Source organism: Labeo rohita, chromosome 10 (assembly GCF_022985175.1).
Source record: "Labeo rohita strain BAU-BD-2019 chromosome 10, IGBB_LRoh.1.0, whole genome shotgun sequence".
Taxonomy (NCBI): domain Eukaryota; kingdom Metazoa; phylum Chordata; class Actinopteri; order Cypriniformes; family Cyprinidae; genus Labeo; species Labeo rohita.
Genome location: NC_066878.1, coordinates 7327243 through 7344742, shown reverse-complemented (window position 1 = coordinate 7344742; position 17500 = coordinate 7327243). Strand labels below are relative to the sequence as shown.

Here is a 17500-nt window from a genome sequence, read left to right as displayed (position 1 = left end):
TTTTTTTTTTTTCTCAGCATTGCGTGATACAAACTCGCAATTCTGTCTTTTTATTTTATTTTATTTTTTTTTATTCAGTGAAGTCGCAATTCTGTCATTACGTCGGTTATGTTAACTTAATAACACAGCTATGAGTTTGTATCTCACAGTTCCGACTTTATAACGCGCAACTATGAGTTTATATCTTGCAATTCCGACTTTAGAACTCAAAACTGGGGTGTGCAATATTGACAAAAATAATATCTCAATGTTTTCTCAATATTTTTAATGATAACGGTAATTAGACGATATTTCGCTGTTTGTGTTAGTGTGCTGGTATTTTAAGAACTACCATGGACAGCTGACTTCTACATTTTTTAATATTCTTCATATTCTGCGTGGTGGTCAGTTCACACTGATAGAAATTAATTTTTTCCAATAAGTTTAAATAGTTTTTTTTTTTTTTTTTTTTAAGCCATTTTTACTAAAAGTGTGCAAATGAAATCAGTATCAACAAAATTCATCTTTGCAATGCAAAGGATGACAGAAGCTGCATCTGAAGTAGCATTTAGATGTATTTACACACTGTATAATGCAGTTCATGAATGCATTTAGCCTGTAGTTACAAATGCATAAGTAATGTTTGGATATTTTAAACGTTGAATGCTGATATTTGAAATTACTTCAATAATAAAAAGATACTTTAAATGTGGAATTAAAACTGCCAGTAGGCGGCAGCAAGTCATAGTTAATAAGTGAGTCATTACGATTGAACCAAATCATTTCAACAGTTAAATAAATCAGGAACGAAACAGCGTCATGTTGCTCAGAGATGCAAAACAGTGCTGTGGCTGTGTTTGGAATGATTTTTGTTGGCGAAATAGAGCAAAAACAGGCAATGTGGTGTCTAAAACGTACGTATCTTAATTTTTGTCTATTGAACTGTTGTAAGAAAGAAAAAAAAAATCAATATCACATTTGTAATCATGGTAATTTTTGGACTGAATCATGCAGTGAAAACGCACTTAATGCGTACGCGCAGTGGTCTAGACTTCACGTAATGCGCGCACTGCACTCTGTAGGTGTGGAATGGTTTTTGCAAAATACTAGATAATGTCAAATTGAACATCATTAAAACAGTTACGATATTATCGCAGAGGATATACATTGCAAACCCCTACTCGCAGTTACGTGTTTGTATCTCGTAATTCCGACTTTATAACTTGCAGCTGCGAGTTTATATCTTTCAATTCCATTTTAACTCGCAGCTACGAGTTCATATCTCGCAATTCCAACTTTATAAATTGCAATGAGATTTTCGCAATTCCGACAGAACTACGAGTTTGTATCTCACAATTCCGACATGCCTTGCAACTGATTTTATATCTCGCAATTCTGACATTATAACTGGCAACTACGAGTTTATATATTGCAATTCTGACTTAATAACTCGCAAGTACATCTCAGTACTGTGATGCTTCTGACTTTATCTCAGAATTCTACGAAAAAAAGTCAGAATTGTGAAATAAAAATTCGCAATAACCTTTTTTTATTTTTTATTCAGTGATGGAAACAGGCTTCCATACTTTCATCCTTACTCCTGAATTCCACACAAGAAACACTTTTGATTGAGTCTGCATGTTTTCCTTTTTGTTTTTTATTGCAGACTTGGAAGAACGAGACCGTTGCTGCACAGGAAAAAATGTCCCCAACAGAGAAACCTGTTCTGCTGTCTAAGGACATTGAAACCAAGCTTTCCCTCTTAGACAGGGAGGTCAACTACCTGCTGAACAAAGCAAAGTTTGCCAAACCAAAACCTAAAGATAAGGCTAAAGACAAGAACACCACCTCCACAGAAAATGGCAAATCTAACAGCACCGAAGATGCAGAGAAGGTTATTCCTCCCAAGAGCGATGATGGTGAGACATAGATTTGTATTATAGACATAGATTATATTGTTTTTTCGTAGTTATTATGGTTACTTTTCCTATTAATATGGAGTAAATCTTGCATTTGAATTGTGCCTTTAGCTGAAGAGGTGAAGCCAGCAGAGGAGCCTCCAACTGCTGAAGAAAAAGGAGAAGAAACCATACTTGAACTAAATCCAGCAGAAAATACGGCTACAGGTAATTCACAAGCTATGTGACCTAAAATAACAGAACTTATAATAGCTTTATATAAATACATGTAATATGTGTTTCTTTTTTTTGCAGAATCAACAGAGGATAGTAAACAAGAAAACCATATAGGGGACGAATTATAACATCTGGAATTCTTAAAGGTTTATTTGTTATATTTATTGACTCTAAGTGGTTCAAAATTTTCTTTTGTTCCCTGGCCCCCTCAGCAAATTGGAAGCTTGACAATGATGATGTATATTTCAGTAGTGACCCTGAGCCAAAAGGAAATCCCAGTCCCAACTCAAAGCTGTGTGCTCCTTCCATTTGTTTAATTTTGCTTCTTAATCCATGCAATGATCTTCTCCCTCTCAGAAACATAACCCCTGTCCAAGTCTCAAGGACATGTCCATGACTCAAAACACCTCTGCTTTGCGTCCAAAAATGTATATTAAGGAAATGTGAAGTTCCTGCTGAAGTGTTGCTTAGCAGTTTATCACATCTTGTCAGTTTTTGCTGGTTCACCTTTTTCCATTCCCAAAACAGCTGTTTGTACCTCTGAGCATCTTTTATGCCAAACATCTTCTGTATTTATGGACTTCAGTATGATTAGTATGCTGCACTGACATCAAAGGAATTTCACTTGGAAAAAGTGGATTATTATTTTTTTTTGGCTTTCACATCTTCACTGGTTTTGTCTTTTACATGTTTTCACGTGCAAGTCTGTGTGGAAAGAAAAATGTGGAAAAGGGAGAAGATTGTTTCTAAACTGTTAATAAAGTCTCTTTTTTTAAAATTTCTTTGTGTATTGTGTAATATCTTTATTAGGAAAACCACAAATAGGTGATTATTTATTTATTTTTTTTTAATTGTAGAATGTTTTTTAAATGTATATAATTATGTAACAAGCACAAATCTGAGTTCATGAAGTCTAGTGTTTACAACTATAAATTAATATTTCTTAGTGTTGCTTTAATCACTCATAAAATTATAATAACATTAGCAAAATACTTTTTTTTTTTTTTTTTTTTACAAGAATGCCCTCTTACAGAAAACCCCAAAATTCAGATATATAAATGGAATACAGTTCAAACAATGAACGTTGGCATGCAAAATCTGACGACTCTAATCCATTCAGTAGACTGTTTTACTTAAAGGCACAGATCTATTTATAATAGTGGTTTTGTGATATTTTGTTCTTCCATATGGCATCATCTACTCGTCATCCCATTCCATAACTCTGACCAAACTACAGGACTACACGCAGGAGCCCGTTGAAAAGTGTCTATTAGCACAGCTTTCACTATGGTGAGCGAACGTCTTGGTGGAGAGGAGTGGGATCTCTGTGTGAAAGCTGTCAGTGGAAAAGACTTGATTTGTCTGCATTGAACTTGTCCTTGCGGATCTTGTAAATGAGAACAGCCAGCATGATGACACACAGGCCTCCGAATACTCCGGCTGCCACAGAGACACCCACCACCGCCTCGTTCTGCTTCGGATCATTAGAAACTGTGCAAACACAGGCAGATCAAACTGACCCATTAAAAAAGCTGAAAAAAGGTTTAGGGTATATCTTATTATATTTTAAATGACAAAAGTGCATACCTATAGCAACAGGTGCAAATGGTTCTAAAAGGATTGTAAAAAGAAGAAAAATCAGATGAGTTCAAACACATGGCATTATAAGTCAAAATACATTAAAAATATATATCAAGTTTATCCATCAGGGTTTATGAAGTTAAAACTGCAAGAATTAAGTAAATAACCAAACAACAGTATTTTGTCAGTGCAAATATTTGAAGATTATTTACCTGAGAAGCAAAATGACAAGACTTATTTTATGAGAAAAACATTTTCAAAGCATGCTTTTATGAAATTAAAGTGATAGCTCACAGAAAAAAGGAAATTACCCCATGATTTACTCACGCTCAAGCTATCCTAGATGTATGACACTCTTCTTTCAGACGAATACAATCAGTGTTATATTAAAAAAAAATATATATGGCTCTTCCAAGCTTTATAATGGCAGTGAATGGATGTTGAGATTTAGAAGTCCAATGAAGTGCATCCATCCATCATAAAAAGTGCTCCACACAGTTCCGAGTATTAATAAAGGCCTTCTGAAATTAATGTTTATATATATATAAAAAAAAAAATCCATATTTAACTATAAACCGTAATCTCTAGCTTCCACAAACGGTCTATTTTTTGTAACTGGTAACTGTGTTCAAGGAGAGAGCAAAACAAAACACCAGTCACGAATTAGAAATACAAAACGAGGATTTACAAAGAAAAACATCAGAGGATTTTGATATTTTGTAAACAAAAAGTTTTAAATATGCAAATTTTTTTCTTAAACACATCGATTCACTTCAGAAGGCTTTATTAACCTCCCGGAGCCACGTGGAGTGCTTTTCATGATGGATGGATGCCGTTTTTTTGCGCTTCAAAATCTCAGCACCCATTCACTGGCATTATAAAGCTTACAAGAGCCAGGACATATATATATATATTTTTTATATATATATAACTCCGATTGTATGTGTCTGAAAGAAGAAAGGCATACACACCTAGGATGGCTTGAGGTTGAGTAAATCATGTGGTAATTTGCATTTTTGCGTGAACTACCTTTAAGAGATTTTAATAATTTCTCTCAACTGCTATATTGCTCTTACCGTCCACTTTGGTGATGACTGGCCCAGAGCTCACCGTGGCAGTGTCACTCACTGAGGTTCCCTGAGCTGACTGTACATCTCTCCGCTTCCTTCCGGAAGTTGTGCAGTTCTGATGCATGTGTCATAAAATGCATTTGAATATACTTCAGTTAGATGATGGTGAATGTGGTTCTTTTGTGAATTACATATTGAGGTTTTTAAAAGCTATGCGACATACGGTTGTTCATACCTGCCGTAAGGATCTACAGAAAGAGCTCTCGCAGAGCCTGGTGGCACAGTGCAGATAAAAGGTCGACACCGTCTTGTTTCTGTGCTCTACAAAGCGAAAAGTCTCGAACGAGAAGCGCGCCACCTGCTGTTCTCCATTCACACCCATTATGGTTTGTTTATCAATGTTGCATCTGAGAATGACATGAGGATGATAGAATCAGTGCAAGGGTAGTAACAGATTACATATAATCTCGATTACATAATCAGATTACAAAGTTAAGTATTTGTAACAATTACAAAATTACTTATTATCTGACTAGTTTCTGCTGTTTTAATAAAAATGTTTTCATCAATTCAGTTAAAATTTCACATTTTCATGATTTAATTGTCTTTCCATCATCCAAAGCCTTGCAGTTCTTTCAACCCAGTTTAAAAAAGCCTGACATAAGAATGGAAGATATTTTCTTTCTTTTTTAAAATATATATATATATATATATATTTTTTTTTTCTGTATTTTTATATGAAAAGATATCAAAAAGCAGTCAAACTGTATTAGCTAAAATGTTTAATGTAATAGATTACGTTATTAACTAAAATTTACAATCAGTAACAGACTAGTTTATAAGCAGTGTTGGGGGTAACGCATTACAAGTAATCAGATTACTTTTTTTCAAGTAACTAGTAAAGTAACGCATTACTTTTTTTTAATTTACAAGAAATATCTGAGTTACTTTTCAAAATAAGAAACACCAGTTACTTTTTTCCTCATTTATTGATTGAAGGCTCTCCTGTCGCCATGTTGAGGGAAATCAGGAGTAAGATATGAAATGTAAACATTCATTAATGAATGAAATGCAACTCAGAATGACACAAACCTGCAATAATTAAATGTTAAATAATACAAATATCCTTTTTTGTATTTAATCCCATTTTATTAACCAGTGTCTTTGCTGCTGACCTTCAATGATCCAATTCAACCATATTAATAAGCAAAAATTACTCAAGATAAACTAACATTTGTTCATTTTTAATGCTAAAGAGTGTTGAAATTTCTACTTCTGCACAGTAGTGAATTTACTTTTCCTTCATCCTGAGGCTTTTAGTGTAAAAGGGCTTTTACATTTGACAAAAACTGAATTTTTTATATTAAAAACAAACAAGCAAGCCCTGCCCAGATCTAAAAAGAAACACAGAAGTAACGTAACACATTACTTTCCATTAGTTACTTTTTTAGAGAGTAATGCATTACTTTTAAAAGTAACTTTCCCCAAGACTGTTTATAAGTATACCAAGCACTTGATATAACCAATCTGTGGAATCACAGATTTGCATTTTGCATTTGCAGATATGCATTTTAGATGCATATTTGTATCTGAATCATCCTCTAGCAGTCATAAATGGCTAAGTTAGTGCAAAAATTAGATTAAAGTATTAAATATTAAATATTAGTGTAAAAGTGTAATTGAAACAAAGATTTAAGTCTTTACACTTACCCGACAAACAGGTCAAATGATGTGCTGTTTCCTGGGTAAGGATTTGTAGTTGCATAGCATCGATCCAACAGAACATTGAACCTTAATGGAGGAAACAAACAAATTATTTAATAAAGTGCTATATCAACTTCAAATAAATAAGTAATGAAACTTATTAATTTAAGTAATAATTAATTTTATATATATATATATAATTTTTATGGGTGCCCCCTAGGCACAATTTGTATCACATTATAGGCCACCTTATGATGAATAGCATAATTTTTTCAAACTGAGCGAAGTACCTCTCTGTGAGATTAGTGGCTCGGACTTCCACAAAAACCCTGGTCTTCAGCATGAGACCCGTTGGAGGTATGAAGAGACGAGTTGTATAAGTGTAGTCCTTTGAGTCAGTGCAGAAAGACAGTTATGAACACACATTTGGCCAGTTCCAATAACTCCCCTATGTTACTATTAATAATGTGTTATGCTAAACTAAGCCAAAGAAACATGTAATACCTCAAAAAGAACCATGCTCAGAGTGCTGATGAAACTACCATTATTGTCCTTAATTGCCAAACTCACTCCAGATCTGCAGAACAACAGCGGTTTGTGTGTAAATGACAGAGTAATTCATTAACACATTTACACTAAACACATTTCAGGATATTAAGACATACAGTACAAGCCAAAAGTCTAAAATCGCTGAAACTTTTATTTTTTTTATTTTTCTAATACATTTTTGTCACTACAAATTCATGAAATTTGATGAACAAAATTTGATGAAAGGTTGATGAACATCAACATTCACACGATTACAAAGTTGCTTATCTGATTACACAAAAGGGTTAATTTTTTGAAATTGAGATTTATACATATATAATATCTGTAAGCTGAATAAATAAGCTTTCCACTGAAGATACAACTATTTAAAAATCTGGAATATGGGAGCGCAAAAAATCAAAATACTGAGAAAAATCGCCTTTAAAGTCCAAATGAAGTTCTTTGCAATGCAAATTACTAATCAAAAATTACGTTTTGATATATTTATGGTAGGACATTTACAAAATATCTTCATGGAACATGATTTTTACTTAATATCCTAATGATTTTTGGCATAAAAGAAAAATTGATCATTTCAATTGATAAATTCATACAATGTATTTTTGGCTAGTGCTACAAATATACCCATGCTACTTAAGACTGGTTTTGTAGTCCAGGGTCACAAATAGTGTTAACATTTCCTCTTAATTTTAATGTATCTTTATATTTTTTTTCTTAAAACTTTTGAACCTTGAATTTTCAGTGTGGTCTCAGATCGTTGGACCGCACTGTACACGTTCACTCCACTCACACACTCATCTCCGTGTTGTTGACCAAGTACTGCAGTGGGTATCTACAAGAAAAGAGGTATTTCATCTCCTGCCAGTAGGTGATGGTTCCAGCATTCGGGTCCTGGGTATTGACCACCCCAGAGATGTTCACAGACTGAACACTAGAGAAGTCGGAAAACAGCCCAGATCCGATCTCTTCGGTGATCTGTTAGATTACATGAGATGTACCTTTTGAATATCTAATTATATATAACAGAAGTATTTTATTAGACTGCAAAATAATAAAATGCAACCCAAGGTTGCAAGGTTTTCAAGTTGGAATATAAAACATTAAGAAAAAAAAGGAAAAAGGGGGGAAAAGTAAAAAAAAAAAAAAAAGCCATAAAAGTAACAAATGTAATCAAAAATGTAATATATATATATATATATACACATTATAATGTATATATATATATATATATAAATATGCTGAAAAATGTCTCATACCGTCAGCTTATTGGCGCAGACAGATATGTATGGTTCAGTGATGTAGAACTGGAATTTCACTACAGGTGGGTTGACGGTCCAGTCTGCAGTTCCTCTGCACTCAGGTTTGCCGAACTGACCGTTTAGAGCCACCATGGATTCATTATATCCATAGAAGTACATGGGACACAGCAAAATCTGCAGTTCCATCCTGTTTGTGCCACAAACAACTGTGATATCAGAATTGGCTGTAAAAGAAAAAAGAAATGGAAATACAGGACATTTAAAACCACACGAACCATAACTAAAAGAAGGACACATCATTAAAATAATACTACATGTTTAAGAAAACAAACTCCTCAAATTGCTGGGTGGTCTCGGGTTCCTTTATGGTTCCAAAAGAAAAATGAAAGGTGAGCTAGTGATGAGAGAATTAAGGATGTATAAAGAGGAAGAGGAGAAGAGGAGAGGATACATGTATGCTTTTGACTGACCCGGCTCTTTGAATGTTGGGTGGGTGAGGCAGGGACTCTGAGCTTCTGACTGGAGAATCAGGACAAGCTGACACACTAGGAGGGCTGGCCACATGATGCTCTGGCTGCAGGGAAAATCCCACACATCACATTATCACCTTGACCTGGATTTACTCAAAAACAGATTTTAAAAGCAAAAACACCTACTTATTATCAAATCACGCAATAAGTTTTCCGTTTGGTGTTCGGGTGTCACCAGCAAGCACTGAATTTCACAGTTCAAATGAGATTGATGTCTTGGCCCACACGTTTTTGGCTTATGATGAAGAAGAGCACCAACAAAGAACATCCGACTCCTGTTTTAAACATAAAAAAAATTACATATTAAATAGTGGATATTACAAATAATTCAATTAATTTTGTGATAGATGAAACAATAGAACAACAGACTAATAGACAGACAGACAGACAGTCAGACAGACAGATAGATAGATAGATAGATGATAAACAAATAGACGATAGAGACAGACAGGCAAACAGATGATAGACAGACAGACAGATAGATAGATAGATAGATAGATAGATAGATAGATAGATAGATAGATAGATAGATAGATAGATAGATAGATAGATAGATAGATAGATGATAAATAGACGACAGACAGACAGACAGACAGACAGACAGACATGGATAGATAAACAGACAGATAGAGATAGACAGACAGACAGATAGATAGATAGATAGATGATAAACAAATAGACGATAGACAGAGACAGACAGGCAGACAGACAGATAGATGGATAGATAAACAAATAAATAGATGATAGACAGACAGATAGATAGATAGATAGATAGATAGATGATAGATAGATAGATAGATAGATAGATAGATAGATAGATAGATGATAAATAGACGACAGACAGGCAGACAGATGATAGACAGACAGACAGATAGATAGATAGATAGATAGATGATAAACAAATAGACGATAGACAGAGACAGACAGACAGATAGATGGATAGATAAACAAATAAATAGATGATAGACAGACAGGCAGACAGATGATAGACAAATAGACAGACGGATAGACAGACAGACAAATAGGTACACGATAGACAGACAGATGATAAACAAATAGACAGACAGACAGACAGACAAATAGATAGACAGACAGATAGATAGATAGATAGATAGATAGATAGATAGATGATAAACAAATAGACGATAGACAGAGACAGACAGGCAGACAGACAGATAGATGGATAGATAAACAAATAAATAGATGATAGACAAATAGACAGACAGACAAATAGGTACACGATAGACAGACAGATGATAAACAAATAGACAGACAGACAGACAGACAAATAGATAGACAGACAGATAGATAGATAGATGGACAGATAGACAGACACACACACAGACAGATGATAGACAAATAGACGATAGACAGACAGACAGACATGTAGACAGACAGATAGATGATAGATAGATAGATAGATAGATAGACAGACATAGATAGACAGATAAACAAGATGATAAACAAATAGACGACAGAAAAACACGCAGACAGACAAATAGATAGACAATAGACAGAGATGATAAACAAATAGATAGACGACAGGCAGACAGATGATAGACAAATACACAGACAGATACAAATAAATGGATAGATAGATAGACAAACACTTAAACATTTAAAAACATTTTTTTCTTTATTTGATAGACAAATAGATAGACGATAGACAGACAGATGATAAACAAATAGACAGACTGACAGACAGATAGATAGACACACACACAGACAGATGATAGACAGATGATAGACAAATAGACGATAGACAGACAGACAGACATGTAGACAGATAGATGATAGATAGATAGATAGATAGACAGATGATAAACAAATAGACGACAGAAAAACAGGCAGACAGATGATAGACAAATAGACAGACAGACAGAAAAATAGATGGACAATAGACAGACAGACAATATATTTTTTAATAAATGTATAAAGCACAAATTATAAATATAAATAGGTAAATAAACACAAATGTGCATCATTTCAAAATAAAGAAAACCACACACAAATAAACAAACAAAATATAATAAATAAATCATTAAGTCATAAATAGCAGGACTAATATCTATTAGTCCTGCTATGGATGACTCCATGATTTATTTATTATATTTAAGCACTTAAATATAGACTAGAACTTAAATCATAAAAATGTATGTATTACCTTTTTCGCCTTCTCTCTTTCGTTGTCTCTTTCTCTGTTTATGGCGATATAGCTATTTATACTGGCCCCTTTCTATCTATAGGTGTGAGGGAGGGCACCAGAAAACAACGACAGGGGTTATGAGAAATAGGGGACGCCAGAGGAGGAACACGAGGAGCTTTAAGAAGATCAGTATAAGTTCAGTATCAGGTAACACGTCTGGGGCATCTGGTTGCTCAGGTAGCACGAACTTGGCATTTGCATAGAGCTATATTCTATAAATGCATTATATCATGTGTATCACACTGCACTTAAGTGTACTATTATAACAAAGCATTATGCAACAAATATGCCCACTTGAAGACAAAAGATGGTCAAGTTATAAAACAGGACCTTAATGAAACACATGGTCCATTCTAATACACTAGTCTATTTTAAGATTATTTTAACAGATGGTCAAAATCCCTTAATTTGTTAAATTGCCTTTTTACAATCTAAATTTATATAATAGAATTAATATCAAATTTATTACAGAAAAAAAAATGCATAATTGAGGATAAATATATCTTTATACCTTCACAAAAGGACTATAAAATCCAATCCAAAAATTCAATTACCGTCTTGTAATTTCAGAACTCTGAACTATTCTATTTTATAAATTGAAGAAAATGAAGAGCACCATAATATCTTCCTTAAACCAACAATAACAGTGGTGTTAGTTGTCTAATCTATTCGTATTATTTTTCATAAAATACGCACGCACTGTCAATATCCTTTTTTAGTGTATGTGGTTTCAGGTATGTCGTCTTCATGAGAAAAGGTCTCATCACCTCATCGTTTTCTAGAAATAGATATCGCACCCTTGCAGACAAAGCATGTCATCGTCAGAGCGTTATTTCAACAAAGACAGCCCCTCTTAAAACTACACGAGAAAGGAACAATGTAGTACATGATCTTCTAAGACACTGTCCGTCTTGCTATCTGGTTCCTCACTCACATTGTTTCATTTTTAATTTTCTGGACCAACTGAGCCTTAATATATATTGTGATATATAAATATCTTGCATCTGCAGGACCTTCAAAAACTCCTGGTTAATTGAGTGCATTTTTTATTTTTATTTTTTTTTGCACTCATCTATCTTTCCAAAATAATATCATGAAGATATGCATAGGTAATTGTATTCCTCAGGTAATTTACCCATTGTTACTTGATGTGCGCCATTCGCATTTATTCAAGGCCAAATGTCAAAACATGATCATGTGGATTATTCTCAACATTCTCTCTCTGCCTGCAGGGGCGTCATGATCAAATCTTCTCTCTCCATTATATGTCTCAGTAACACAAGCTGGATGAAATCACAGGGAACAAATCGTACAATAAGGCATGCAAATGTCCTGATTTCATAGTAACCTGAGTTTTCCTCATTAGTACTTTTAAGTCATTTGTTTTTAAGTCATCCCTCATGAAAATTAACCACAATTTTATAATAGTAAAAGCGTAGTAAATGTTTTTGGTGTATTGATTACCATTTGTATAACAACAGTTTTACTACAAATACAATGGTTAAATTATGGTGAGCGTAACAAAACCATGGTTAACCATGGACATGAGATGCAAATTAGCTTCTGCTATAATCTCTATGTGCAGTGCATTTTTTTCAAGTCTGGAAACTCACGTTTATTGTATGATCCCTACTCAAATAAACTAAGTAGAAGAACAACTTGTGGTTACCATGGTTTAACTACACTAATTATTGTTTTTTGATTTTATTTGTAGTAAAACCATGGTTAATTTTCATAAGGTATCTGAGGTAAATCTGCTCTTAAGTGACTAAAATATGCCAGCAAAGAATATTTCATAAAAACAAATTGTTATACAGTTTCATAATAGTGCTGTCAAACGATTAATCGCGATTAATCGCATACAAAGTAAGTTCGTTTGCATAATATAGCCTACTGTACTTTGTACTGTGTATATTTATTATGCATATATAAAGACAAACATGTATGTATATAAGAAAAAAATGGTTTATATATTATATTTATATATAATATCAATTATATGAATATAAATATGTAAATACATGTACATTTTTAAAAAATATATTGCGTGTGTGTATTCATATATACATTATAAATACACTATATGCACACATATGTAAACAAACCTATTTAATCGCGATTAATCGTTTGACAGCACTATTTAATAGATTTTTACACATATGTGAATTACCGGAATAATCGAACAGCCTTTTGCTGCCTCAGTTATCCAACAGACGTAATAAAGACGTTTTAAACGAAACGCTATTTTTTTCTTGTATGTTTTACGAGTAAATCTCTAATAAAGTCATAAATAATGACAGTGCTTGTTTTGTTCATGCCTCCTCCAATACTCGAGCAGCAACCTTCCTGTTGCTATGGTTACCTCCTCAGGCGACTTCTGCTCACAAGCAAAGCGTCTGCTAGCGCACTTATAAACTTTCGGCAACGTCGTTTAAAACCGCATTTTAAACGAATAAATAATGTTGTAATAAATGAGCTACATATTCGGCTTTATGTCGCCACTGTTTCGTTTATGTCATTGTAATAAGCTACACATTACAAGGCAGGAAAACTCGCAAATCTGGTTGTAGTTACCATTAACCAATGTATTTATTTGTGGTAAATGACAGGGTAGTTATGAAGAAACATTCAGGCATAAGACATTTTTTCAGTATGAATACAGTACAGCAATTATTCGTCAACAAGAAATCAATAAAAACCAAAGCCACAGTGTTTTCCTCCGGTAACTTGAGTTTACAGCCACATGAGTTAACAAATGACGACCAAATGCCATAAGATTACAGTACGAGTGTTCACACGTGCAAATACGATCAAACAGGAACAGCCTCAGGTGAATGTTGGTGTTACAGATGGAAAGCACTGTGTTTGTGCTCTTCCAGAGCTGCGTTCGCTCAAGATGTACCAGAGGTCCGTCATGCGGATTTCAAACAACAGTGGATGGTTTCGTCTTCCATCATTAGGGATAGAGTCCAGTCCGTCTCGTTTGTTCACTTTCACTTGGAGCTGGTGTATTTGGTCACGGCCTTCGTGCCCTCGGACACGGCGTGTTTGGCCAGTTCTCCCGGCAGGAGCAGGCGCACGGCCGTCTGGATCTCCCGGGATGTGATAGTGGAGCGCTTGTTGTAATGCGCCAGGCGCGACGCTTCTCCGGCGATGCGCTCGAAGATGTCGTTTACAAACGAGTTCATAATGCCCATCGCCTTTGAGGAAATACCAGTGTCCGGATGGACTTGTTTCAGTACTTTGTACACGTAAATGGCGTAACTCTCTTTCCTGGTCTTACGCCTTTTCTTATCCCCCTTCTTCTGTGTCTTGGTGACAGCTTTTTTAGACCCCTTTTTGGGAGCGGGTGCTGATTTCGCAGGTTCAGGCATTGTGTCGGTTTTTCACAAAAGCTCAGCTGTCAAAGGATCGTTATGGTATGCGAACGCGCTGCGCACATTTTTGCCCCTTATTTATAGAGTCGGCATGCAAATTAGAGCGAGCACATGCCGGATTCTGATAGGATGGCTTTCTAACGTCACGGACTGCAACTCGAGCGGCGATTGGTTGCTTGTTCTAGAGTGAAACCATCCAGTCAGAACGCACGTCCGAGTATAAATACCAATCCCTGCTTACATCATAAACGAAAGTACGTTTGACTAGCAACACTAAACAGAACGCTACTAGCCAAACAGGCGGTTCCTTTGTTGTCAAAACATGTCTGGAAGAGGGAAAACCGGAGGGAAGGCCCGCGCCAAGGCCAAGTCTCGTTCATCCAGAGCTGGACTTCAGTTTCCAGTCGGACGTGTCCACAGATTATTACGCAAGGGAAATTACGCCGAGCGCGTAGGCGCAGGAGCCCCCGTGTATTTGGCCGCTGTCCTGGAATACCTAACGGCTGAGATCCTCGAGCTGGCAGGAAACGCAGCCCGAGATAACAAGAAAACAAGAATCATCCCTCGTCACCTGCAGCTGGCTGTCCGCAACGACGAAGAGCTCAACAAGCTTTTAGGCGGCGTTACCATCGCCCAGGGCGGAGTGCTTCCAAACATCCAGGCAGTGCTGCTGCCCAAGAAAACCGAGAAGCCAGCCAAGAGCAAGTAACGGGGCTTTGCGATCATGGACAATGACACAAACGCAGCTCCGCTAGTTTGAGTCCGAGTAACGTTATGTTCCCTACTTCACCTTCTATTGTGTTCGTTCGTTTTAATGAAGATGACAGCTGCATCTTGTAAACTTTGAATTGTTTTTTGTTTTTTTTTTGGTGTTCATAATTGCTCTTTTGGACAGACGCACTCCCTCACACAAGAAGAGATCTACACCACCACTGGCTATAAATGGCCATGGGACATTTAAACCTGCCATCACAGTGGACTATCCTTACTGAAGAAGAAGAGAAAAAAAAGCTCCATTTGTGGGGTGAATGAACATCAGTATTTCATCGTATATGGACCAATGTTGGTTGCATTTTATTTGTCACTGCTTTAAATTACATGAAAATAATGTCCTTTATCTGCTGTTCAAGTGGTTATGTTGTTTCAATAAATGTTAAGTGCCAGTGGAAGGCACAAAGAACCCATGATTCATTGTTTTTCTCCAAGTTGCATGACTTGAATGCTCTAAAAGAGATGTGTTTCAAGTGTGCTACATTAAAGAGCACTCTTTATTTTATTTTATTTTTTACATTAAGAAATGAATAGCTTCCATTCTTAAAATAGAAAAATCATTAAAATTACAAATTTAAGATGAAAATTTACCTACCTACCATGGCTACCACCATCTAACACGTTGAGTTGGTAATACTTTACTTAATTATATATTAAAATATCTTAATATTGTACTTAAATTATAAACAAAAAAGAAATTTAAGACACTTACTCCATATAATCAGTTAAATTTACATTTTAATAGCCAATATGCAGAACATATGAGTCACTATTGTGACAAAGTAGAAATAAAAAAAAAATGAAAAAACCCATAGTGTTATTTAAATTCTCTCTCTCAATATATATGCAAATGTACTTTTTTTGTTGTTGTTTATTGGTCACTTGCGAATCAATGAGGTGCAAAAAGTTATGCAAATAATGTCCTGTGAACACTGTTGTTTGCTGTTAAAAAGATTGTGTGGTAATGATGCCATTTATCAGTATTAACAATATTAAAGAATGAATAATTGACTAAATAGAGAAACACAATTCACACACTAAACAGCCAGATAACACAAACAAAAACTGAATGCATCATCAGCAGTGTAACCGCATGTTCCAATGTGGTCATAAAATCTATTATTAGTTAGAACATTGCATTTAGTTTTGATGTTGTGCTGAAGACATTGTTAATTAGATATCTCACTGACCTCAAAAATTAAGCGTAAATAGTTCAGTACTATACTTGTTTTATTGTACAAACATAACCCTTATTACGTTAAAGCCTTTATAAGTCAGTCAAATTACATGGAAATGAAATGCATCCACAGAATTCACATCCAGTGTGCTTAAGACTACTTTATTAAGTGTCTGTAGTTTTAAGTACTTTGTAACAAATCTGTTGTTACACTGGTAATTAACACAAGGGCTTTATAGCCAAAATGACCAGAACTTATAACCTAAAAATTACGTTATAGACAGCAAGGAAAATTCAGTACCTTGCATTTATTCAAGCCAAAATAATTATTTTTTCCACTTTCAAATCATAACGCTGCCTTTAAAAGACATTATGGTTTTCAGAAGTGCTATTTGCATGAGATATTACAATAAATGTAAAAGTGAATTAAATTATGTTTTATGATGGCTTTGACAGAATTTGGCATTTAACAACATATAATCTCCATATTTCTCTGACTTTAAGCCTATTTCTCTCCGTACCCTTCCGTTTTCATGTCATTCAGCCCCAAATCTTCATTCTGCTCAAAGGTCCTGGTGTACTTCTCAATCTTCATTTCTGGATCTGGATCTGGCGCATAAACATTCTGCAAAAAGATGTGAATGGTTACCCTTCTCATAAATAGAATAGCATATGCGACCCTGGACCACAAAACCAGTCGTAAGTATCATAAGTAAGTATCACATCATATTTGTAGCAATAGCCAACAATGCGGTCAAAATTAGAAATTTTATTTTTTGTGCCAAAAACCTTTAGGATATTAAGTAAAGATCATGTTCCATGAAGATATTTTGTACATTTCCTACAGTAAATATACCAAAATGTAATTTTTGATTAGTAATATGCATTGCTAAGAACTTCATTTTGACTACTTTAAAGACAATTTTCTGGTTCCGCTCAAATATTGTCCAATCCTAACAAACCACACATTAATAGAAAGCTCATTTATTTTACTTTAAATAAAGTAAAAAAAAAAAAAAAAAAAAAAAAAAAAAAAAAAAAAAAAAAGGTGGCTCACCTGAAGATAACTATTTCCTGCTGGATCATCCAGGATAATGTGCACATCCATTTCCCCTGCCATTATCTAAGAAACATTTTGTAAATACACATTAAGATATACATG

General features: G+C 34.8%; 5 protein-coding genes across 5 annotated transcripts in view; 2 read left to right on the top strand and 3 right to left on the bottom strand.

Moving 5' to 3' along the window:
* The window catches only part of hyou1 (hypoxia up-regulated 1), a 14911-nt gene extending 12016 nt beyond the window's left edge, over positions 1-2895 (top strand). The window contains exons 22-24 of the mRNA XM_051121572.1: positions 1646-1898; positions 2010-2105; positions 2193-2895. Of these exons, the coding sequence (XP_050977529.1) occupies positions 1646-1898; positions 2010-2105; positions 2193-2242 (399 nt within the window). The 3' untranslated portion in view covers positions 2243-2895. The remainder of the gene's footprint in view (positions 1-1645; positions 1899-2009; positions 2106-2192) is intronic.
* Positions 2896-3158: 263 nt separating this feature from the next.
* Positions 3159-9072, bottom strand: si:ch73-261i21.5 (zona pellucida-like domain-containing protein 1). The gene is made up of 11 exons (XM_051121626.1): positions 8934-9072; positions 8748-8851; positions 8275-8501; positions 7809-7993; positions 6974-7046; positions 6760-6857; positions 6476-6556; positions 5001-5172; positions 4772-4880; positions 3702-3725; positions 3159-3605 (listed from the first exon to the last, which is right to left on the bottom strand). The coding sequence occupies exons 2-11, from the start codon at positions 8839-8841 to the stop codon at positions 3454-3456; spliced, it is 1215 nt and encodes a 404-aa protein (XP_050977583.1). The 5' UTR covers positions 8842-8851; positions 8934-9072; the 3' UTR covers positions 3159-3453.
* Positions 9073-13577: 4505 nt separating this feature from the next.
* On the bottom strand, positions 13578-14460 carry LOC127172012 (histone H2B 3). Its single transcript, XM_051121029.1, has one exon. The coding sequence runs from the start codon at positions 14385-14387 to the stop codon at positions 14007-14009; it is 381 nt and encodes a 126-aa protein (XP_050976986.1). The 5' UTR covers positions 14388-14460; the 3' UTR covers positions 13578-14006.
* Positions 14461-14638: 178 nt separating this feature from the next.
* LOC127172011 (histone H2A) lies at positions 14639-15570 on the top strand. The gene has a single exon (XM_051121028.1). It carries the CDS (start codon positions 14713-14715, stop codon positions 15097-15099), a length of 387 nt encoding a protein of 128 aa, XP_050976985.1. The 5' UTR covers positions 14639-14712; the 3' UTR covers positions 15100-15570.
* Positions 15571-15920: 350 nt separating this feature from the next.
* zpr1 (ZPR1 zinc finger) overlaps positions 15921-17500 on the bottom strand; it is a 6555-nt gene continuing 4975 nt past the window's right edge. The window contains exons 12-13 of the mRNA XM_051121027.1: positions 17396-17461; positions 15921-16963 (exon numbers count right to left, since the gene is read on the bottom strand). Of these exons, the coding sequence (XP_050976984.1) occupies positions 16844-16963; positions 17396-17461 (186 nt within the window). The 3' untranslated portion in view covers positions 15921-16843. The remainder of the gene's footprint in view (positions 16964-17395; positions 17462-17500) is intronic.

Bases quoted from the DNA above. Each gene is read 5' to 3' on its own strand.
- LOC127172011 (XM_051121028.1), top strand. From the start codon at position 14,713: ATGTCTGGAAGAGGGAAAACCGGAGGGAAGGCCCGCGCCAAGGCCAAG.
- LOC127172012 (XM_051121029.1), bottom strand. From the start codon at position 14,387: ATGCCTGAACCTGCGAAATCAGCACCCGCTCCCAAAAAGGGGTCTAAA.
- si:ch73-261i21.5 (XM_051121626.1), bottom strand. From the start codon at position 8,841: ATGTGGCCAGCCCTCCTAGTGTGTCAGCTTGTCCTGATTCTCCAGTCA. The intron at 8,502-8,747 runs GTCAGTCAAAAG...TTTCTTTTACAG, and splicing joins CCCAACATTCAAAGAGCCGG to CCAATTCTGATATCACAGTT. The intron at 6,858-6,973 runs GTATTACATGTT...ACTGACTCAAAG, and splicing joins TGAGCATGGTTCTTTTTGAG to GACTACACTTATACAACTCG.